Source organism: Lepus europaeus, chromosome 10 (assembly GCF_033115175.1).
Source record: "Lepus europaeus isolate LE1 chromosome 10, mLepTim1.pri, whole genome shotgun sequence".
In the NCBI taxonomy this organism is placed as follows: Eukaryota; Metazoa; Chordata; class Mammalia; order Lagomorpha; family Leporidae; genus Lepus; species Lepus europaeus.
In genome coordinates, this window is record NC_084836.1 from 16,145,302 (window position 1) to 16,170,735 (window position 25,434).

The 25,434-nt window shown below is 40.5% G+C and overlaps 1 protein-coding gene across 6 annotated transcripts in view; it reads left to right on the forward strand.

The window, feature by feature from the left end:
- The window catches only part of SLC41A2 (solute carrier family 41 member 2), a 149,747-nt gene that overhangs the window by 15,705 nt on the left and 108,608 nt on the right, over positions 1–25,434 (forward strand). For 5 of the 6 annotated variants that reach the window (XM_062202990.1, XM_062202993.1, XM_062202988.1 and 2 more), the window contains exon 2: positions 20,408–21,129. In XM_062202990.1, the coding sequence (XP_062058974.1) occupies positions 20,500–21,129 (630 nt within the window). In that variant the 5' untranslated portion in view covers positions 20,408–20,499. Of the gene's footprint in view, positions 1–6,415; positions 6,434–20,407; positions 21,130–25,434 lie in introns of those variants that run through there. The other variant, XM_062202991.1, reaches the window with a different exon arrangement.

A 25,434-nucleotide genomic window follows, 5' to 3' on the forward strand; every position in this document is an offset into this window, starting at 1 on the left:
ATTCATTGTTAAGAGGAGAAACAGATGGAAAGTTAGGTTTTGAATCCTTCAAAAAATTTAATAGTGATTAAATAATAAATATTAGCATACATTGGAGTCTTAGTTCAGTGTTCTAAATACTTTGTATGTTTAAAGTCATTTAATCCTAACAATAGCCCAGGGAAGAAAGTGCTTTTCATGAGTAAACTGAAATACAGAGGCATAGGTCTCACAGTTAGGGAAAGCCATAGTATACACCCAAACAGTTTGACTTTGGAGCCCAGGCTTATAACTATCATTATCATTAGTGTGTTGATGCTTCTTGATATTAAATTTTTGGAAGCAATTAGTTGAAGTGTGAAATTTGATGAATAAGTCACTTGAAATCTCACATAAAATGATTCAATGAAAATCATGTTATCGACCTAGTTACCTTATGAAAACATAGCAAAATATCGCAGTAAACTTTGTAAAATTTCTATGAATAGAATAAGCCTTTGCCATAAAGATTTCACATGAATAATTCAAGTTTGAATAAGTAGAAAACATTCTTCTTTTAAAAATATGCCTTGAGAGATTCCAAGATGGTGGAATAGGGAGGGAGCTTACTGCTGAAGTCTAGGGGAAGATAGCTAAAAATAAGTGTAGAGAGTGCAATCTTAGGCAAGAGTTAAGGGAGAAAACAGCAGAGGAAACCTCATGCAAATTACAGGGACACTAGATTACATGGAGGGTGTGGACACACACAACTTAGGACCCCAGCAGCTGAGAGCCTCAGCACCAGCTTTGGAGAGTGAGGCGAGACCAGATTACAGCAGCCCAAGCTCCTGGCGATAAAGGTGTGGGAAGAGCCTGGCATGATTCTGGCTTGGAGCCTTGTGGGAGACGGTATACCTGCCAACCTAGAGGGAAAAAAAGGAGGACATGTGTTTTCTCTCCCTGACCACCTGGCACTAGCTTCCTGTAACAAGTGGAAAAAGGGCAGGTGCCATTTTGGACATAGGTAATAGCTGCGCCAGTTTGTGTCCGTGTGCTCAGTGACCAGCCAAGAGGAGACGCCTGAATCTGGCAGGGAGAGTTGACAGGGGGTTGGATACTCCTGACTGTGGGAGTGTTGTGTGCTGGGACTGTGAAAAAACTGTGGCTGCTGTATGGGAGGGCACAGGGTGTGCCTGGGTCTTTGGGCAGTCACTATGGGTGGCTCTATGTGCTTGGGACTCCCTTATTCCCTAATGAGGGTAATTGCTGCAGGATTCATGCTTACACTGAGGACTACATGGGTCCTTCGTATGGTTCTTGTGGCAGCATGGATGAATATTGTACCCTCTGGTGCTAGCGCCCAGGCATTGGTCTCCTTGGAGGAGAGGGGGTGAACGTGAGGCTACACCAAAAGAGCTGATCAAACCTCCCCTCTGATTAAAAAAAAAAAAAATTTACAATGCTCAGCTTGGGTGTCACCTTGGATACTCCCTTCACCCTGGAGTACTGAACAGAACTCCCTGGCCACACTCAGCACATGTCTCTGGGTATTTACTGAAAGAGTGGACACTCCACTAAGCTACAGAGAGATAGTCCAAAGATAAAAGCCATCACAGGGAGAAAAAAGTATCTCCACAAATGCTAAAAATAAACACAGCAATTCAAGAAACAAGAATAAGGAAGACAACATGACACCCTCAAAAGAACACAACACTTTAGTACTAGAATGTGAAGATGAAGAGCTTGAAATATCCAGAAATGGGATTCAGAAAATTGATGGTAGGATTACTCAGAAGTAAATAGAAGCAAAGCTATGAATTAAGTCCATATATGACATGAATGAAGATTTTTTTCCCATGAAATTGAGATTTTAAACAAAAATCAGAATGAAGTATTGGAAAGAAGAATTCAATAGATCCAATAAAAAATGTGTTGAAAGCCTTTTTTTTTTTTTTTTTAAGATTTATTTATTTGAAAGGCAGAGTTAGAGAGAAAGAGAGGTCTTCCATCTGTTGGTTCACTCCCCAATTGGCCACAATGGTTGGAGCTACACGGATTCAAAGCCAGGAGCCAGAAGCTTCTTCTGGGTCTCACATGTGGGTGCAGGGGCCCAAGGCCTTGAACCATCCTCTTTCTTAGGCCATAGCAGAGAGCTGGATCAGAAGTGGAGCAGCCGGATCTTGAAATGGTGCCCATATGGGATGCTGGCACTGCAGGCAGCGACTTTACCTGCTACGCCACAGCACCAGCCCTGGTGGAAAGCCTTAACAACAGACTAGGTGAGGCAGAATAGAGAATATCCAAGTTAGAAGACAAACCTCTGGAAATTTTACGTTCAGACCAAAAAAAAAAAAAAAAAGAAATTAGAAAACTAAAAAACACTGAAGATTTATAGGATACTATCAAATGACCCAACATGTGGATCTTAGGAGTTCCTGAAGGCATGGAAAGGTACAATGGGTTAGAAGGCCTTTTTACTGAAATAATTACAAAAAATTTCTCTAATTTGGAGAAAGAAAGGGACGTGCAAGTACAGGAAGCACATAGAACTCCTAATAGACATGATCAGAAAAGATCTTCACCATGACACATTGTAGTCAAACTCCATAATAAACAAAAGATTCTAAAATATGGACGAGAGAAATGCCAGATTACTTTTAGAGGATCTCCAGTTAGACTTACAGTGTACTTCTGATCAGAAACTCTGCAGGCTAGGAGGTATATTCCAAGTCTTAGAAGAAAATTATCAGGAGCGGTGCTTTGGAGCAGTGGGTTAAAGCCCTGGCCTGCAGCGCTGCCATCCCATATGGGCGCCAGTTTGAGTCCTGGCTGCTCCACTTCCAATCCAGCTCCCTGCTAATGTGCCTGTGAAAGCAGCAGAGGATGACCCAACTCCTTGAGCCCCTGCCCTGAAGTGGGAGATCCAGAAGAAGCTCCTGGCTCCTGACTTCGGATCAGCTCAGCTCCTGCTGTTGTGACCACTTGAGGAGTGAACCAGCAGATAGAAGACATCTCTATGTAACTCTGTCTTTCAAATAAATAACATAAATCTTTGAAGAAAAAAAAACCTCTCAACCCAGAATACCATACCCTGCAAAGCTCTCATTTATGAATGAAGGTGAAATAAAGACCTTCCATAACAAACAGAAATTGGAATACTTTGTCACCACCCATCAAGCCTTCCAAAAGATGCTTAAGGATATGCTACACACAGAAACATGGTTATGACTATGAAAGAAGTTGAAGGTAGAAAATCTCCCATTAAAATACAAAGGAAATCTAAAGTAAGCAGTAGGGAAATTTATGGAAAAATAATAGTCACCTTGAATGTAAATGGCCTCAACTCTCCAGTTAAGAGATACAGATTAAAAAACAAAACCCATCTATTTGCTGCCTACCAGCAGCACATTTCATCAATAAAGATGCACACAGACTGAAAATGAAAGGATGGAAAAAGATATTCCATGCCAACAGAAACCAAAAAACAACTGGTGTAGCCATCCTAATATCAGACAAAATAGACTTTAACACAACTAGTAAAAGAGACAAAGAAGGGCACTATGTAATGATCAAGGGATCAATTCAACAGGAGAATATGACTATTCTAAATGTATATGTATAATTACAGATCACCTGGCTATTTAATAGAAATGTTAATTGGTCTAAAGGGAGACATAGACTCCAATACAATAGTAATGGGGGACTTCAATACTCCACTTTCAGCAATGGACAAATCAACCAGACAGATAACCAGCAAGTACACAACAGAGCTAATTGACATTTTAGACCAAATGGACTTAAAAGATATCTACAGAACTTTTTTTTTTTTTTTTGACAGGCAGAGTGGACAGAGACAAAGGTCTTCTTTTGCCGTTGGTTCACCCTCCAATGGCCGCCGCGGCTGGTGCGCTGCGGCTGGCGCGCCGTGCTGATCCAAAGGCAGGAGCCAGGTGCTTCTCCTGGTCTCCCATGGGGTGCAGGGCCCAAGCACTTGGGCCATCCTCCACTGCACTCCCGGGCCATAGCAGAGGGCTGGCCTGGAAGAGGGGCAACTGGGACAGAATCCGGCGCCCCAACCAGGACTAGAATCCGGTGTGCTGGTGCCGCTAGGCGGAGGGGATTAGCTTGTTGAGCCACGGCGCCGGCCCAAGAACTTTTCATTCTACAGATGCAGAATACACTTTATTCACACCAGTGCATGGAAATCTCTCTAGGATAGACCACATACTAGGCCATAAAGCAATTCTCAGCAAGTTCAAAAAAATTGAAATCACACTGTACATCTTCTCTGACCACAATGCAATGAAGCTGGAAATCAACAAGTCAAGAATCTCTAGAACATATGTAAAACTGAAAAACATACTTAGTGAAATAAGTGAAATAAGCCAATCCTAAAAGCACAAATACCATATGTTCTCTCTGATCTGTGGTAACTATTAGAGCACCTAAAAGGTAATCTTTAGAAGTGAAATTGACACTTTGAATTGCAATGACTATTAACAGCTCTTTCTCAACTGTTGAGTTAGTTTTTTGTTCATACTTTTTGTTGAACTCTTTACTTAGTATAGAGTTAATCATATGTGTATAAAATTAATTGAAAATAGATCTTTGTAAAAAATCATGGCAATAGGAGAGTGAGGAGGAAGAAGGGTGGGAGGGTGGGTACCATGGAAAGAATTACTATGTTCCTAAAGTTGTATTGATAAAATGCATGAAATTTGTATTCCTTAAATAAAAGGTTTCTGGGAAAAAATTAAATAAAATGAGTAAGCTAGACTGGAAAAAAAATGCGCCTGGCTGAGGCCAACATTATGGAACAGAGGGATAAGCCACTGATTGGGATATTGGCATCCCATATTGAAGTGCTGGTTATATTCCTAGCTGCTCTGCTTCCGATCCAACTTCCTGCTAATGTGCCTGGGAGGGCAGAGGAATATAGTGCAGGCACTTGGGCCTCTGCTGTCCATATGAGAGACCAAGATGGAATTCCTGACTCCTGGCCTTTACTTGACTGAAACCTGACAGTCGTGGCCATTTGAGATGTGAACCAGAGGATGAAGGAACTCTTTCTCTCTCTGATTGTGCCATTCAAATGAATGAATAAGTGAATACATAAATGCCTGACTGAAGTCTAAATTCAAGTATGAAATTTTTTTTAAAAAGATTTTATTTATTTGAGAACTAGAGTTACAGTGAGAGGGAGAAACAGAGAGAAAGGTTTTCCGTCTGTTGGTTCACTCCTCAAATGGCCACAATGGCCGGAGCTGCGCCAATCTGAAGCCAGGAGCCAGGTGCTTCTTCCTGGTCTCCCATGTGGGTTCAGGGGCCAATGCACTTGGGCCATCTTCTACTGCTTTCCCAGGCCACAGCAGAGAGCTGGATTAGAAGTGGAGCAGCCGGACTAGAACTGGTTCCCATATGGGATGCTGGCACCGCAGGCGGAGGATTAACCTACTGCGCCACAGCGCTGGCCCCAAGAATGAAATTTTGATTATGTATAAATTTATAACCTGAAGTTAAACTCATATTACTCCTTGGAACAAAAACCTGTTTCTCAGTCCCTGGGAACAGTGCTTAATGGGCAGTCTAGGCATTTATTGGAACATTACTAAGAGAATTATGTAATTTAATTTTTAATTTTTAAATAAGTGAAATAATATTCATGGGATAATACCTCATTGTGACTCTTGTACTTCATTTTGTTTGGGGTTACTTTTATTTTGAATTACACCTGATGAATTATGGGAGAACCATAATCTGGATTTGGTTAGTAATCTGGTCCTGTCGTGGAGTTTAGTGGGTGAGATGTAGTTATTTATTGAAAAATTGGAAAAGAAGGGCAATTAAGGGGTAGATGTGTGACGCAACAGATTAAGACACCTCTTGGGATGCAGACTTCCCATATCTGACTTGCCTGGGTTTGAGTGTTGCGTCTGTTCTTTCTACTAATGCACGTTCTGGGAGGCAGCAGATGATGGCTCAACAGATGAGGGAGTTGGGCTCCTGCCACGTGGAAGACCTCTAATAGAGTTCCTGGCTCTTGGTTTTCACCTGGCCCATACCTGGCTGTTGTGGGTGTGTGGGGAGTGAACCCATGGATGGAAGATCTCTTTCTGCCTTTCAAATAAAAAGAAAAAAAAATAGTTAAAAAGAGGAGTAGTTAGGACATTTTTATTAGCAGAGACTCCTGTATGGCAGCTAGCTGGGTATTTGGGTAGCTTTGAATTGTGCTGATAGCAAGTGTGTGTGTGTTTGAATAAAAAAGTGCTCAATTCTGACCAGTTAGATCATTGGTCCAGTTAGATGCCAAGCTAATTGAGTAACAAGATACGTGTACTTGTGATTTACCTCATCTGCATATGATTTCTTCTAGTGAGTTTGTGCACTTGAAGTGACTTATCGAAAGTATCGTTTAAGGAATCTGGAAGATCTGGCTTCACCCACCTGATGGTGGTCTCAATGTGAAGATGTCCAGGTGAGGGAGGGAGATGTTAGGTCTTTGCCTCAGGAATACCTCCGTGTGAGAATTGCTCTATTGCATCACCCTATGGAAGGTCATGTACTTCATGTGACCAGCTCAGGAGGAGGAGTCAGGGTGTCCCTTCATTGTGGCCACAGGGGAAACAGAAGGCTGGATGAGTTGAAGTGTGCTGAGTAACACTTGAAATACGAGACCCTTGAAGATTTTGGAACATTCTTGGTCTTAAAATGTAGAAGAAAAAATGATAACTTTGCATGTGGCAGGAAATTTTTTCTTTATATAAAAGCAGAAGTTTTGTTTTTCTTTAAAACTTTGATACTTTTATCCCTTGTCTTTTTTGCTCTTTATTTCTGCTGCTGTTGCTTTTTTTTTTTTTTTAATATCCATTTATTTGAGAGGCAGTGTTACAGAGAGGGAAAGACAGAGAGAGGTCCCCCATCAACTGGTTCACTCCCCAAATGGCTGCAAAGGCCGGAGCTGGCCTGATCTGAAGCCAGGAGCTTATTCTGGGTCTCCCACATGGATGTAGGGGCCCAAGCATTTGGGTCATCTTCCACTGCGCTGCCAGGCCATTAGCTGGGAGGTGGGTGGGAAGTGGAGCTACCGGAACTTGAACTGGTGCCCATATGGGATGCTGCTGCCCCTGGCAGAGGCTTAACCTACTATGCCAGTTTACCGGCTCCTCCTTTTTGTTTTCTTAAAAATAAATTTTTTTCCTTGAAACTTTGACTCAGTGGTATTTACACTTTAAAATCCTGGAAGCTTTTATGTAAAATTTTCAGTTTAATTATACAAAGAGTCAGTTGTATAAGTTGGTCTCAGAAATGGGTTTGTAGTTTTAGAATTGATTTTTTTAAAGATTTTATTTATTTAGGGGCCGGCGCCGTGGCTCATTTGGTTAATCTTAACTCCGCCTGCGGCGCTGGCATCCCATATGGGCGCCGAGTTCTAGTCCTGGTTGCTCCTCTTCCAGTCCAGCTCTCTGCTGTGGCCTGGGAAGGCAGTGGAGGATGGCCCAAGTGCTTGTGCCCTGCACCTGCATGGGAGACCAGGAGGAAGCACCTGGCTCCTGGCTTTGGATCGGTGCAGCACCAGCCATGGTGGCCATTTGGGGGTGAACCAAAGGAAGGAAGAACTTTCTCTCTGTCTGTCTCTCTGTTTATAACTCTACCTGTCCAAAAAAAAAAAAAAAGATTATATTTATTTATTTAATTTGAAAGATGAGTTAGAGAGAGAGAGAGAGAGAGAGCGCTTCCATTCACTGTGCTGGTTCACTCCCCAAATGGCCACAACAGCTAGGTGAGGCTCCAGGCCAATGACAGGAGCCTGGAGCTTCTGCAGTGTCCCAGGCACTTGGACCGTCTTCTGCTGTCTTTCCCAGATGTATTAGCAGGGAGCTGGATCAGAAGTGGAGCAGCCAGGACTTTAATTGGAGCCCATATTGGATTGTAGGCAGTGGTTTATTCCACCGTACTGCAGTGTTGGCCCCCAGAATTAATTTTTTTATAAGATTTATTTGAAAGACAGTGGTAGAGAGAGAGAGGAAGGGAGGGTGGGAGGGAGAGATCGATTGATCTTATATCCACTGGCTCACTCCCCAAATGGCTGCCATGGCTGAGGCTGGGCCAGGTAAAAAACAGGAACCAGCAGCTCCTTCCAGATCTCCCAAGTGGGTTCAGGGACCCAATCACTTGGGATGTCCTCTACAACTTTCCCAGGCACATTAGCAGGGAGGTGGGTTGAAAGTGAAGTAGACGTGACTTGAACCAGTTCCATATGGGATGCCAGCACTGCAGGCACAGGCTTAATCTACCCTAAATGCTGGCCCGCAGAATTGAATTTTTTTTTTTTTTTTTTTGACAGGCAGAGTGGATAGTGAGAGAGAGAGAGACAGAGAGAAAGGTCTTCCTTTTGCTGTTGGTTCACCCTCCAATGGCCGCTGCGGCCGGCGCATCGTGCTGATCCGATGGCAGGAGCCAGGTGCTTCTCCTGGTCTCCCATGGGGTGCAGGGCCCAAGGACTTGGGCCATCCTCCACTGCCTTCCCGGGCCATAGCAGAGAGCTGGCCTGGAAGAGGGGCAACCGGGATAGAACCTGGCTCCCCGACCGGGACTAGAACCCAGTGTGCCGGCGCCGCAAGGCGGAGGATTAGCCTGTCAAGCCACAGCGCCGGCCAGAATTGAATTCTTAATATAAGGATGTGTTAAGCGTGAAGTATGAGTGTGTACTTTTTGTATGAGTTCTGAATAACAAAGTGTACTCATTGGAAATGCTGATGGCTGCAGTTACTTAGAATCTAAATATACCTATTTCAGATTTATAAGCACCAGAGAAAAAGGTAGGGAAATGTGCTATTTCTGTCTTATTTTTTTGGTACTCTATTTCGTTACACAAAAGTTCCAAGGCAGCTTATAAAAGAACACCTACAAGAAGTGTTGATTTCAAAAAATAGAAGAACAAAACTGGTACCCTAGAAAATAAAACTAGGAATGTAGCATTAGATGAATAAATGGATTATAAGGTTTGAATTTTTGATATAGCTATGCTTCTTCGCTGCTAAAGTTAAAAAGTGGCTCCTTCTTTATTGAACAGAACCAAAGATACCAGTCTTCTGTAGCAAGGCTTTCTGTAGCTGTTCTTAAGAAATTTTCATGGACTTTGTATAGGGAAGGTGATGTTAAGTGGTAAGGGGATGATGTTCCCTGAAGTTGTTTGCAGGAAATAGATCTTATATGTTATTTGCTAGAGAGTCATTAAGTTTTGGTAACTTTTTTGTTTTGTCTTTAAGGTACATACACAAAATGTTTAAGATAGAATAAGGTAAATATACATTTTCTGTTATTTTAAAGTGACCTCTCAACTTCAGAACGGTTCTCTGATTCAGCATGTTTGCTGTTCTACCATTCATTGATTTGTTTCCAACAGTAGTGCCGATATTTTCGTTCATTGTTTGCCTCCTATACTATAGAAACTGTTGATGCATTGCTATCAATTCAATCAGAATTCCCACTTAAATGACTGCATTATTTTCCACTTTTCAGTTGGTTGTTTTCATAGGGGTTAGATAAAATCTATCTGGTGGTATTTGGTAGAATAAACTGTGCTCTGTTTATGCAATCCACTCAGTTCTTTGAACACATACCATATTTATTCTGTCAGCATTTTCTCAGTAAGTAGTGTTGGTTTAAGTAGGTTATGGGTTATGTTTTAGTTCATCCATTGGCTTTTTTTTTTTTTTAAGATTTATTTATTTATCTGAAAGGCAGTAACTGAGAAGTGGGGAGAGTGAGTTAGTTTCCAGGTCAGGCTAGGCCAAGGTCAGGAGCCTGAAACGTCATCTGGCTGTCCCAAGTGAGTGGCAGAGACACAATTACTTGAGTCATCACTACTGCCTCCAGGGGCTACGTTATCAGGAAGCTGACTTGAACCCAGTCTTTGGGACTCAGACTTGGCATTTTGACATGGGATTTGGGAGTCTCAAGTGGTGTTTTTTTTTTTTTTTTAAATTTTAAAATAATCACAGATCATTAAAACTATAATAGTATAACTTTTTTTTAAAAGATTTATTTATTTACATGGGATGCAGAGTTACAGAGAGGGAGAAGGAAAGAGTCTTGTATCTGCTGGTTTAGTCCCCAAATGGCTGCAACATCCAGAGCTGGGCCCATGTGAAGCCAGGAGCTTCTTCTGGGTCTCCCACGTGGGTTCAGGGGTCCAAGCACTTGGGCTGTCTTCCGCTGTGTTACCAAGGCATTAGCAGAGAGCTGGATCGGAAGAGGAGCAGCCAGGACACGAACCAATTACACGAAATCAATTACTCTAGATTTAGTTTAAAAAATTATTTGAAATAATAATTTGAAATACTTAAATTATAAATATATATGATTATAAATTATATATTATATGATTATATATTATAGATTATAAATTTCAAAATATAAATTGAAAAATTATTTGATGTAGATTGAGGATTTATTATGCAGAAGATTTATTATCCTCTTATTCTTATTAGAATATTATTAGATTTATTATCCTCTTATTATTGTTAGAAATGTTCAGCTGTCTTAGCAGCTTATAGAAACTTCAGGGTTAGAAAACTGGTGATGCTACTCTTATGTCAGGAGCAACCTTGGCAGTGAGTGAGTGTTCTGTAGAGCCAGCTTTTGTTTATTGGTAGCTGAATCCTGTCCTTGTTGTCTCAAGCTCTTGTGTTTGTACAGAGGATTTTACAGTAATTCCATGTCTCAGACTTGCAGTTACTTGCCCTTTCACTCTTGTATTTTTCAAACTTGTCTAGAAAGTTTGATATCATTACTTATTACCTAAATAAATCTACTTGAGTTCATGAATTCATTTTAAGTCAGTGGAGTCAATATTTTTCTGAGGACTACCTCTGTGTTTTAAGCCAAAAGAAGAAAGGGATACTTTCATTCTACTTTAGGGGTGAATCTTTTAGTCAGAGAGATCAGTCTGTGTGAGGTTGTGATAGGGTATTTCAAAAACTTTATGAAAACCTTATGCATTTGCCATGAACTTTTTGAAGTACCCTGGCATTTGCTTTTTTAAGATTCATTTATTTATTTGAAAGGTAGGGTCAGAGAGAGTGAAAGAGACAGAGATACGTATACAGAGAGAGAGAGACATCTTCCATCTGCTGTTCACTCCTCAAATGCCGGGAGGTCAGGCTGAACCTCGGATCCAGGAACTCCATCCTGGTCTCCCTTGTGGGTTATTTGGACCATCATCTGCTACCTACCAGGAACATTAGCAGGAAGCTGAATCCCAAGCACAGAGCAGCCATGTCTCTAATTAGGCATTCTGATATGGGATGTTGGAGTCCCAAGCAGTAACCTAACCTGCTGTATATGATGCCTGCCCTCTGGCATTTCTTAATATTTTAGTTCCCAAGGACTTCTGAACAATAAGATTACAGGATAAGATATGTAAATTACTATAATTCAGCTGTGATTTGTGCCAATTTGAGACTTATACTTTATGAAATTCATGGGGTGGTTGCTAGCTAAGCTCACCTTCATTCTGTAGTGTTGTTGTCATGACATAGTTCCCTTCCCATGGTATGCTTCAGGAATCAAGCTAAATAGATCCATGTACTTTTTATTTATTCAAGTTTTGCATTCTTACTGAATGATTTCCCAGCCAAACACTGATAGTACATGTGGAATTCTGGAAATTTCTTTTACATTGCCATATGGAGTTACAACTCTTGTGGGCCAAGTGATAAATATTAAATATCACAGGAAACATAAAATTTCATCTCTGTTATGTGCCAGTGGAAGACTAAATGGATACTTTTAACCTTAAAAAGTTCTTTTTTTAAGTTGTAAGTTGTTGAAAAATTTCTGGGCTGGTGCCGTGGCTCAGTAGGCTAATCCTCCGCCTGTGGCGCCGGCACTCCAGGTTCTAGTCCTGGTCAGGGTGCCGGATTCTGTCCCAGTTGCCCCTCTTCCAGTCCAGCTCTCTGCTGTGGCGCGGGAGTGCAGTGGAGGATGGCCCAAGTCCTTGGGTCCTGCACCCGCATGGGAGACCAGGAGAAGCACCTGGCTCCTGGCTTCGGATCAGGTGGTGCGCCGGTCGCGGCGGCTATTGGGGGGTGAACCAATGGAAAAGGAGGACCTTTCTCTCTGTCTCTCACTGTCCACTCTGCCTGTCAAAAAAAAAAAAAAATTCTGTTTGTGTTTTCGTCATTTAGTTTTGACAGTTCTTTCCTCTTTGTATTCTTAATTCTAATAATTTTGGGTAGAGTTGTTTGAAGTAGCATAATTTTACGATGGCCTTTTGAGTGAGGTGAAAAATTCCAGGGTATTAGAAATAGTGCATAGACAGTATAGAAGGGGGAAAGCTAAACAAAGGAGATTTGATTGGCATAAACGAAGTTCTGACTTGTTAATTTTAATAGAAGATATTGAATCAGTGTGAATCAATATGTAACCCCAAATGAGCACTATAGGGGGAGCCTACATGAAATATAAGGGCTAAAAATGATAAATGATTTTAGCAGTAGCTGGAAGATTAATTCAAATGGAGAAAAGAGTTCTTCAGTATGATTCAGTAGTCAAGATCTGTGGTCCACATAAATGGGACATTGGTGTTCCCTGGTGTTCTTTTTAAAATCTGTTTGACAGAGGCGTAGAGAGAAATTGGTCCTATTTGCTAGTTCATTCCCCAGATGCCCACAACAGACAGAACTGGGCTGGAGATGAATCTGGGAGCCAGTAACTCAGTCTAGGTCTCCTACATGGTGGCAGGAACCCAAACACTTGTACCATCACTCCCCATCTGCCAGTGTCTGCATTAGAGTGAGGGCCAGAGCTGAGTATCAAACCCAGGTACTCTGATATGGTACATGGGCTTCTTTATTTTAGGCTTATTTATCATATATTTATTTATTTGAAAGAGTGATGAGAGAAGAGATATATTCCATCCAGTGGTTCACTCTCTAAATGCCTGCAATAGCCAAGACTGTGCCAGGCTGAAGCCAGGAGACAGGAACTCCATCTGAGTCTTGCATGTGAGTGGCAGGGACCAAAGTACTTGGGTCATGATCTGCTGTCTCACAGGGTGTGCATTAATGGGAAGCTGGAATTAGAAGTGGAGGCCATCAGAATCAACCCTTGGGGCATTCGGATCTGGCTAAAAGGCCCATGAGAGTCTCACAGGAATAGAAAGCCACGACACGGTGGCAAAAACAATCTAAATGAAAGATCCTGATGAACAAGACCCCAGCAGAAGGAACAGGCCATCAAGGAGGGAGGTGCCTTTCTCTGAAGGGAGGAAGGAACCTCCACTGTGTTATGGCCTTGACTAAACAAGTTCAGAGTCGGTGAACTCAAGGGGCTTCCATAGCCTAGACAGCTCATGGCAAGAGCCTCGGGTGATTGCTGACGTCATAAATAAGAGTGCCAATTGTTAAATCAACAACAGGAGTCACTGGGTACAGGCTCCCCACGTAGGATCTCTGTCCTTAATGTGTTCTTAATGTGTTTTACTATGAAACTTAAAAACAACACTAGTAGTCGAACAATACCCTATACCTTGTGTGGTTGTGTGAGGGCAGCCTGTTGAAATCCTTGCTTAGTATATACTAAGTTGATCTTCAGTATATGAAGGTAATTGAAAATGAAACTCGATGAAGGGCGGGATGGGAGAGGGAGTGGGAGAGGGGAGGGCTGCAGGAGAGAGGGAGGTTGCGGGGGGGGGGGTAGGGAAGCCACAACAATAAAAAAGTTGCACTTTGTAAATTCACATTTATTAAATAATAAAAAAAAATTGAGGGACAATATTTTCCTTCCTTAACCCTTTCTGGTCAAATGTGGTATTTCATTTTGAAAATGAAATTAATTCCTTTGTGGCCTTTGAAACTTTAATAATACACAATAAATAAAATCATATCTAATAAAAAAAAGTGGAGGCAAGACATCATCCCAGGCACTCTGGTATGGAAGATAGGCATCTTAAATGGTGACTTAACCCATTGTGCCACAAGACTTGGGCATCTTAATTGTTTAAATAGCTAAGCTGAATGCCTGTTCACTTCCCTTGTATTCTGATGAATTCTCTTAGGCAAAGGGTTTGGCAATGAGATGATGGTGGGATAGAAGAAATTGGTGTCAGAATGAACATGAGAAAACCAGAAAATTACTTCAGAATAGTGTGGGATATGAGCTGAGAAAGGTGGTCAGATGGTCAATTCTTCAGAAAAAGGGATTTTTAGATAAGAAATGGCAAAGCTAAGGAGGTCAGATGATGAAACTGATATGTAAAAGGCTACTGACTGGGGCTTTTAAAAATTTTTCCTTGAAATGGGAGAAGTTAGTTATTGAGGGAAATTGGTGAGGACTTTAGCTTACACAAGGTTGGGTCTTTAAATGAAAGTAGGGAAGAGAACTGAGCAGCCTTAGAGGCATCCTAATGTTTGGGTACTGCAAAAAGCAAACTAAATAGGCATAATTGTTATATTTTTGAACCTGTTATGCAACTAAGCACTTATTGGGTATTCAAAGGAATGCACCAACATTTAAATAAAACAAAATAATTTATATAAAATCAGTCAAATATAGTTTTATTTGATGTGATCTCTCTGATAGTACTGTGGTTTTAGTGTATTTATATAAATATATAATACTTGCTCAACCAGTTTTGAGATTTATGACTAAATGTAATAATTACTTATAATAGATTACATAACTTTTCTTGTTATGGGCAATGACCAAGTGTTAAACTCCCATTCAGTGTCTTTCTGAGTAGTTAGGCTTGACTTACGCTTGCTCACTTATAGCTCTGCTGGATTTTCCAAGTATTATTAATTTTCTTTAAAAAAAGATTTTATCTACTTATTTACTTGAAATACAGAGTGTCAGAGAGCGAGAGACAGCCAGAGATCTTTCATTTGCTGATTCGTCCTCCAAACGACCACAGCAACCATATCTGGGCCAGGGCTAAGCCAGGAGTCAGGAACTCCATCCTGGTCTCCCATCTTCTGCTGCTTTCCCAGGTACATTAGCAGGAATCTGGATTGGACTCAAACAGCACTCTGAAATGGGAGGCGGGAGTCACAGGTGGCAGCTTAACCTGCTGCACCACAGCCCGGGCCCATTCAGGCATTATTACTTAACCTTTGCGGTAGAATACAATGCCTCTCTGGTACTTGGAGCAGATTTTCTTTGAGGTTCTCATTTAGCAAACAAATATGCATATACTTCTTTTTCTTAAATTTTAAAAATAAGCATTTTTAGTATTAATGTTTTTTGTATCTAAAGTTGAATGCATAAAGAGTGTCCAGTATCAGTTTATTTATTTTTTGTTAATAATTCCCTGACATGACTTTGTAGACCAGTGCTGAACTGTGTGACAAAATTTTCACAGGGAATATGGAATTCTTCCATAAATCTAGATATGTACAGTGGAAATGCTGTCTTTTTTTTTTTTTTTTTTTAAGATTTTTATTTATTTGAGAGGCAGAGTTACAGAGAGAGGGAGAGACAGAGAGGTCTTCCATCTGCTGGTTCACTCTTCAGATGACTGCAATGGCTGGAGCTGAGCTGATCTGAAACCAGGAGCCAGGAGCTTCTTCCAGGTCTCCCATTTGGGTGCAGGGACTCAAGCACTTGGGCCGTCTTCTACTGCTTTCCCAGGTCATAGCAGAGAGCTGGATTGGAAGAGAAGCAACCGAGACTGGAACCAGTGCTCATATGGGATGCTGGCACTGCAGGTGGAAGCTTAGCCCACTACACCACAGCACTGGTCCTGTCCTTTTTTTAAAGTATGAACCGATTTTTGTCCTTTCTTCATTTTTAGTTTTCAGATGTTTGATTATTTTGGAGGAAAGATAGTTTTTAACTTCATAAAATTTGGGAGAAAATTTTATTGGTTTATGAGATCCAAATATTTGGAAGTCACGCTTTTAAAATTTCTTTGGGCAGACATTTGGCTTTGCAGTTAAGACACTTGCCTTCCATGTTGGAGTTCCTGGGTTCCAGATCCCATTCCTCTCCTGATTCCAACTTTTTGCTAATACCCAGCCTGTGCAGCAGCAGATGATGACTTAAGTAATTGAAACTTGGAAGACTTGGATTGAGTTCCCAGTTCCCTGGTTCATCCTGGCCCAGCTCTGCCAGTTGCAGGTATTTGGGCAGTGAACCAGGGGATGGAAACTCTTCTGTCCCTCTGTCTATCTCTGTCTCTGTCTTAAGAAGATAAATAAATAAAAATTTAGAAAAAGCCAAAATTTCTTCAACCATACACTGGAAGCTTTCAGGGCTGGGGAACTTTTTTCTGCCAAGGGACATTGTATATTTCCAAGATCATTCACAGGCCATACAAAATCATCAACTTAAAAATTAGCCTGCTATTGATTTATTGAATTTCTAGTTCTGCATGCAGTTGCTTTGGCAGGGCCAGACCAAATGATTCTACCCTTGCTAAGTGCTTAATATATCAGAGAGACTCTTAAACTGAAATGGATAGGAATCTGTGATTCAAATTCCTTTTTAAAATATATACATTTTTGGTTAGCTTTTGTTAGGTTATGGTGTGGTAATAAGCAGTTCCAAACTTCTAATGGCTTTCAGTGGTAAAGCTTTCTTCTTCCTCATGCTTTATGCTGCAGTCCACAGGCAACTGTTGCAAAAAACACTAACAAAGAAGGTACTTTGAGTCTTCAAGCTTAAAAAGTATTACCAATCTTTTGAAACCTCCATGGGCTTTTTCCACTTCCTCAAATGTAACCATTCCCTTGAAATTTTGATTTATCATATTCTTCCTCATATATTACATTGTTGAAAATGCCACAATTTATACTTTCTTATGGATTAATTTCAATTTATTTTGTTAGTATGAAAAATGCTATTAAGAACATTCCTTTTCTGGTGAATAATGCAAGAGTTTCTTCCAGGTAGGTGCTTGGGGGGTGGAATTGCTGGCTCATGTCGGCTGTCTTCAACTTTAGTAGGACATGCCAAATTACTTAACAAAGCCATTTACAGTTTACACGTGTACTTGTGGTGCTGTGTGTGTTAACACTGCTTACATTCTTGTTTATGTTTGAAAGTCTAACTTGTCAAGTTTTTGGTCTGTTAGATGTAAATCAGATTTTCCTTTGAATATATTGGGAGATATTTCTTGGATGTTACTGAGTTCACAAATCATTTGGGATGACACTAAAGGTACAGATTTTGATTTAAAAAATCAGTGAGGACTGAGATCCTACATTTTTTTAAAAAGCTTTTAAATTTTTAAAATTTGTTTGAAAGGTAGAGTTAGAGAGGGAAGGAGGGAGAGAGAGAGAGAAAAAAAAAAAGAGAGAGAGATTGATTGATCTTCCCATCCATTGGTTTTCTCTCCACGTGGCTGCAATAGCCAAGGTTCTGCCAGGCTGAAGCCAAGAGCCTACAGCTTCTTCTGGATCTCCCACGTGAGTACAGGGTCCCAAGCACTTGGGTCATCTCCCACTGCTTTCCCAGGCCGTTAGTAGGGAGCTGGATCAGAAGTGCAGCAGCTGGGACGCAAACTGGTGTGCATATGGGATGCTGGCTTCACAGATGGTGGCTTTACCCACTATACCACAATGCCAGCCCTTATTCTACATGTTTTTTAAAAAGATTTATTTTATTTATTTGAAAGACAGAGTTACAGAGAGAGGTAGAGACAGAGAGAGAGATCCTCCATCCACTGGTTCACTCTCCAGATGGCTGTAACGGCCAGAGCTGTGCTGATCTGAAGCCAAGAGCCAGGAGCTTCTTCTGGTCTCCAACATGGGTGCAGGGGCCCAAGGACTTGGGCCATCTTCTACTGCTTCCCCAGGCCATGGCAGAAAGCTGGATCAGAAGAGGAGCAGCTGGGACTAGAACCGGTGCCCATATGAGATGCCGGTGCTTTAGATCAGGGCTTTAACCTACTGCGCCACAGCGCCAGCCCTTGATCCTACATTTTTAACAAGCTCCCAGATGATGCCAGTGCTATTGGACCAATACTTCATATAACAAGGATCTAAGGCACTAAGTCTGAAATGCCGTTGTGTTTGCCATGCTTATCATCTAAAGAGTCTTTGGAACAAAACTGTTAAATAATATTTAATGCAGCCAACTCAATCAAAGTGTTTGAATCATGGCACATAAAGTTTTTTTATTTTTAAAGATTTATTTATTTGAAAGGCAGAGTTACAGCGGGAGAGGGAAAGAGAGGGAGAAGGGAGGAGGGAGACAGAGAGAGAGTGAGAGAGAGGGAGAAGGAAAAGGAGAGACAGAGAGAACTTCTCTCTGTTGGTTCACTTCTGAAATGGCTGGAAGGGCTGTGGCTGGGCCAGGCTGAAGTAGGAGCTTCTTCCAGGTCTCCCACATGGGTGGCAGGGACCCAAACACTTGGATCTTCCTCTGGTTGGTTTTCCTATGCCATTAACAGGGAGCTGGATCAGAAGTGGAGCAGCCAGGACATGAACCAGCACCTGTATGGGATTCTGGCATTGCAGGTGGTGGCTTGACCTGCTACACCACAACTCTGGGCCCCAAGTGCCAATTTCTTGATTTCCCGTACTCTTAGAAGTGTAAGACAGGCCTATACACTCCCGAGAAAACCTGAGGCCTCGAGACCCATTGTGATAGGTGGCTTTGAGAGCCTTTCCAGCTGTAGCAGCAGTAGTACAAATGGGCTCTGTAGCTGTATACATAGCATATGAGGGTACTTCAGAAAGCACATGGGATCATGGAACTAAAGGATGAATTTATTTTGGTGCTCCAAATTTTTGAAATCCGTGTATAGACTTTTGAATATGTGTTTTCCATGAACTTCTTTTTCTTTTTCATTTTAGATTATTTATTTATTTATTTGAGAAGTAGAGTTATAGACAGAGGGAGAGACAGAGAGAAAGGTCTTCCACCTTTCTTTCCTGCTGGTTCACTCCCCAGATTGCTGCAACAGCTGCAGCTGGGCTGAACTGGAGCCAGGAGCCAGGAGCCAGGAGCCAAGAGCTTCCTATGCAGGTATAGGGGTTCAAGCACTTGAGCCACCTTCCACTGCTTTCCCAGGCCATAAGCAAAGAGCTAAATTAGAAGAGGAGCAGCCAGGACATGATCCAGTGCCCATGTGGGATGCCGGCACTGCAGGCGGAGGCCTGGCTTGCTATGACACAGTGCTGGCCCCTTTCCACTGACTTCTTGAAGATCCCTTATGTTCATGGATTTCATTTTTTTTCCACCAAAATAAGCTTATTTAATTACATTTCCTGTGAATATTTTGAAGTACTCTCATATGTCCTTTGCAGCTTCAGTGTCCATCACTGTCTGACTAGTTGCAGTGTGTCTGTGTCTCTTAATTCAAAGTCTTTAGGGAAAATCTGTTTACGGGTCAGCCATTCAAGGTCATTCCCTGGGGTTATGGCTCAGAGCAGATTTGAAAAGTGTGAATGGACAGAGTGCACTTTTAAATAAATGCAAGCTTTCTTTGGCTTGCAAAATGCAGGAGGACATGTATACATGTAATTTCTTTTCAGTTTGATGATTTCCTAAATAACAGAAGGAATTGTATTCCTAAGTCTCTTATAATGGATTTGTGTGTGTGTGTGTGTGTGTCAGAGCTGCAAATACGAATATGACTTCAACCTAATTTTATACCTGAAATAAACACCCTGAACAGTATAAAGGACATCTGCAAGTTTTTTTTTTTTAACAAGTAAATAGCATCATTATCTCTTCATATTTTAATAGCAAAATATATCAAGTTGTAGATAAAATGATAGGGCTTATTATTTAATGTTTTAAGTAAAACGCCATATACTTTACCTTTTGCTGTATACAAATGGGTGTTAGGGGTTGTATCAATTTGATTCTGAGTCTTCTCTACAGGAATGGAAACCATCACTTTTTGAAATAAATTTGTCCACTGCAGAACTTCAGAGGGAGTTGAAGACCTTGTGTAGATACTAGTTACATAAAGTATACAAAGATTAGAAATGCTTTTTATCAAAATGAGCCCAAGTAGTAGCTTTGTAATCTATTTCTATACACAACAGCAATAGTATGGCACAAAGAAGCTATGTTTTAAGCCCATGAAGTACAGTATCAATATTGTAGGATTGAAGAACTCATGTGTTTTCTACATCTAAATATGATAATCTAAACATTGAGATAGTTAATATTATTTATCTTAAAATTAAATTTTTATTTTTTGAGAGGCAGAGAGGAAGAAAGAACCATAGAGAATTCTCATCTGCTGGTTCATTCCTCAGGTTCCCATAACAGCTAGGAATGAGCAAGGAGCTGGGAATTCCTTCCAGATCTCCCATGTAGTGACAGTGACCCAATCTCTTGAGCCAGTCTGTGCTGTCTCCGATAGTTTGTGTTGGTGGATGCTGGCATCACAAGCCAGAGCCAGAAATTGAACCCAGGTGCTCTGATATGGGACATGGTGTCTTAATTGGTATTTTAACCAATAATTTTTAATTTTTTTTCTTTCCAGATCCAGTCCCTTCGTGGAACTTCTGAACACCTTTTATTAGTGAAAGCATTTTCTACACAATGAAGCTAACAACTTAATTTAAACAAGTGTTTATGTGGTTCTGCTTCATCTGCTATGGTTCACGGCGCTTGAGATCTCAGGAGTACCGGATCTTTTGCGATGACAATATGACTAATAGTAAAGGAAGATCTCTTACTAGTAAAACAAATGGTGGTTTAGGTAGTGGAGGAGGCTGTGTAGACTGGACTTTAAATTTAAACACAATTCAGTCTGATAAGTTTTTAAACTTACTGTTGAGTATGGTTCCAGTAATTTACCAGAAAAATCAAGAAGAGAGACACAAAAAAGCAAATGGCATTTGGCAAGATGGACTATCAGTGGCAACACAGACTTTTAGCAATAGATCTGAGCAACACATGGAATATCACGGTTTCTCAGAACAGTCTTTTCACGGTAATAATGGACATATACCATCGGGTTGTAGCCAAAAGTATGATGACTATGCCAACTATAATTACTGTGATGGGAGAGAGACTTCAGAAACTACTGCAATGTTACAAGATGAGGATATATCTAGTGACGGGGATGAGGATGTCATTGTGGAAGCAAGCCAAAAATTACCGAGAGAGTCCAGTGGCATCATGGCATTGCAGATACTTGTGCCATTTTTGCTGGCTGGCTTTGGAACAGTTTCAGCTGGCATGGTTTTGGATATAGTACAGGTGAGTTTTCTTTCACTGGATTGTCTTTTTGTTACTGCATTTCTGTTGAAAATGTTGTATATAAAATAAGAAAAAAATACAAAATGTTGTATATAGGCTATTAATCCCAAACATTTATTTAGATTTTATTATTCCTTAGTAAAGTGAGTGGCTGCTGACTCTGGTAGACAATCTTCTTTTTCTAGATGGGGTTCAAACTTGCCCTCCCCCCCAGAAGTTCTGATCATTCTGATGATAAAATAGTGCTTCTCTGTAGATCCAAAAAGGGTCAGAGTATCATCCATTCTTCATCTCTAAACTAAAACTCTCCTCTTCTCCAGACATTACTATCATTAAGAGGTTGTTATATATACATTGCAAACTTCTCTGCTTGTATATGAGTACATACATTAATGTGAGTTATTTTCAAAAATGAAAATGAAATACTATTTTTGTGAAGCTAATTTTCATTGCTTGATAGTATATTTTGTACATCTTTCCAAATTGCTATATGAAGATTTTCTGTATTTTAAAATATTTCATCTTCCATTGTAGATGGAATTTTACTTATTCTTCATTGTAGATGTAAGTTTACTTATTCTTCTATACTAGTGGGAAAATAATCCTTAGAAGTATATTTATACTAATATAAGTATCTTCATAGGATAGATTTAAAAAGTGGTTATCTTTGGGTATTAGGCTATGTTTAAAATTTTATGGACACTTGTAAATTAGCTTGCAAAAAGTTTGTAGTAATTTATACCTTTCTATTGATATGTAAATACTATTTTTTTCTTTTTTATTTAAATATTTACTTATTTATTTGAAAGGCAGAATTAGAGAGGCAGAGGCAGAGATAGAGAGGTCTTCCATCTGCTGGTTCACTCCCCAAATGGCTGCAATGGCTGGAGCTGGGCCTATCTAAAGTCAGGAACCTGAAACTTCTGGGTCTCCCGCATGGGTGCAGAGGCCCAAGGACTTGGGCCATCTTCCGCTGCTTTCCCAGGTGTATCAGAGAGCTGGATAGGAAGTGGAGCAGCCAGGACTCGAACTGGCGCCCATATGAGATGCTGGCACTGTAGGCTGCAGCTTTACCCACTATGCCATAGCGTCGGGCCCAATGCTGTTATTTTTCTAAGACCCTAACAACATTTAGAAATTCTTTTTTTTTTTTAAGTTTTATTTTCATTTATTTGAAAGGCAGAGTGATAGACATAGAGACATAGACAGAGATCTTCCATCTGCTACTTGACTCCTAAAATGGGCCACAATACCCGGAACTGTGCCAGGCCAAAACCCGGAGCCTGGAATTATATCCAGATTTCCCATAAGGGCGGTAGTGGCCCTGGTACTTGAGCTATCTTCTGCTGCCTTCCCACCAGAAAGCTGCATTGGAAGTGTAGCAGCCAGGACTCAAACTGGTGTCTGTATGGGATGATGGCATCACAGGTGGTGCCCTCACCCACTGTGCTACAAGGCTGGCCCCCTAGAAATTTTGACCTTTTTTATTTTTGCCAAATGACAACAAAATGTTATCATATTTTAATCAACATTTTTCATTATTTTAAAAAAAATTATGTTTATTTATTTGGAAGGCAGAGAGAGACAGAGAAATTGTCCATCTGCTGGTTCACTCCCCAAATGCTTGCAACAGCTAGGGCTGGACCAGACGAAAGCCAGCAGCCTAGAACTCAAGCTGAGACTCCCATGTGGTTGGTAGGGACTCTACTATGTGAGCCATCTCCTGCTGCCTCCTAGGGTATGCATTAACCAGGAGCCAGAATCCGAAGCAGAGCTGGACTCTGGATTCAAGCACTTTGATATGGGATGTAGGTGCCTCCAGGGGCATCCCAACTAATGTGCCAGATGTAAAATACTAAATGCTTAGTATCTTTTCTTATTTTTCCGTGAATTCATCTGGAATCTTTTATCCATTTAAAAATTTATGTGCTACTTACTGATTTGTAGGAGTTCTGTATTATAGCCAGAGGACTACTCATTATATAATTATCTTTTTAAAGTAGTAAATTGCCAAAATGTAACATTCTGTTGTCAGTTTTCATTTTTTAGTCAGAGAAAGGTTGGCTCTGGGAAAGTGCCAGATCCATCATCCTGTAATGTGCCTTTGTCTTTCATTGGTTGCTTCGTGGAAGAATCTCAGATCGTTGTGACTGTAAGACACTGTTCCACAGATAGCATGTTTTTCTAAATGGAAAATATACATAAATTGAAACATTTTCCCACCATCAGTTGGAGAAATTATGTAAGTTATGTGGAATTTTAAAATAGATAACAATACCAGTACCAGTGGGGAATGAAAGCTATCAACTTAAAATAATTTTTGCAAGTCATCACAATGGTATCATAGCTGCTGCAGCAAATAAGCTGATTTTGGTTCATTTCTCTTTTTAAAAAATTATTTATTTAATTTGAAAGGCAGAGAGGCATAGAGAGAAAGCAAAAGAGAGGGAGGGAGAGCAAGTCAGGGCAAGAGAGAGCTTTCATCCACTGGTTCACTCTCCAAATGTCCATAATAGGCAGCACTGGGCCAGGCCAAGGCCATGGGCAAAGAACTTAATTCAGGTCTCCCATATAGATGGCAGGAACCCAATTACTTGAGACATCACCTGCTGCCTCCCAGCATCTTCCATTGCTTTCCCAGGCCATAGCAGAGAGCTGGATTGGAAGTGGAGCTGCCGAGATTTGAACCATCACCCATATGGGATGCCACCACTGCAGGCGGTGGCTTTACCTAATATACCACAGTGCTGGCCCCTGATTATTTTATTTATAAATGTGTAGGAGTTATTGACATATTAATCTTACTTTTACCTAAGAATCTTTAAAAATTTCTTCGTCATAACCAGATCTGTGAATATGGGCAATTTTATTTCATTTTCAATCTTTTTTTTTTTAAGATATATTTATTTGAAAGAATTACAGAGAAAGGAGAGACAGAGATCTTCATCTGCTGGTTCACTCCCTGAATGGCCACAATGGCCAGGGTTGGGGTAGGCCAAGGCCAGGGAGCTAGGAGCTTCATCTGGATCTCCCACGTGGCTTCAGGGCCGAAGTACTTTGCCAGGCGCAGTAGCAGGGAGCTGGCTTGGAAGTGGAGCAGCCAGGTCAGGAACCAGTGCCCATGGGATGCCCCTTGTTGTTTTTCAATCTTACCTTCTTTTTTTTTTTTTTTGATCTATTTCAGAAAATGTAAGGTTTGTTTAACATTAAAATGTTAATATAATTAAGTATATGTATGGTAAAAAGGGAAAATAATATCAGTTTAATAAGACATTTGATAAACTTATAAATATAGATCTATGATTAAAAAATGAAAGTCTGGAACCAATGGCTAGAAAAGATCTTCCCTAATCTGATAAATGGTCCTGCAAAAAAATCTATAGCAAAGATTACACTAAGAAGTAAAATATAAAAATATTTCCTCCTGAAGTTGGGACTAAGACAAAGATATTCACTATCACCATATCTAATATTGTTCTAATAACTACAAGAGGCAAGAAAAAATAAAATATATAGACTTTAAGCAGAAGGAAAAATTGTCATTATATGAAAATAAGATTTGTTATCTAGAAAATTCAAAATAACCTATAAGTAAATTATTTGGATTATATTATTTGAATTATATTTATTGGATTAATTTTTGGATTATAGTGGTTCTTCCCCCCCATAACCACCCTCCCACCTGCAAACCATCCCATCCCATACTCCCTCTCCCATCCCATTCTTCATTAAGATTCATTTTTAATTATCTTCATATACAGAAGATCAACTTAGTATATATATGAAGTAAAGATTTCAAGAGTTTGCACCCACACAGACATACAAAGTATAAAGTACTGTTTGAAGATTAGTTTTACCATTAATTCTCATAGAACAACACATTAAGGGCAGAGATCCTACATGGGGAGCAAGTGCACAATGACTCCTGCTGTTGATTTAACAATTGACACTCTTATTTATGGTGTCAGTAATCACCCAAGGCTCACTGTCATGAGCTGCCAAGGCTATGGAAGCCTCTTGAGTCCACAGACTCTGACCTTATTTAGACAAGGCCATAATTAAAGTGGAAGTTCTCTTCTCCCTTCAGAGAAGGGTACCTCCTTCTTTGATGGCCTGTTCTTTCCACTGGGATCTCATTCATAGAGATCTTTCATTTAGGTTATTTTTTGCCACAGTGTCGTGGCTTTCCATGCCTGAGAAACTTTCATGGGCTTTTTAGCCAAATCTGAATGCCTTAAGGGCTGATTCTGAGGCCAGAGTGCTGTTTAGGGCACTTGCCATTCTATGAGTCTGCTATGTGTCCTG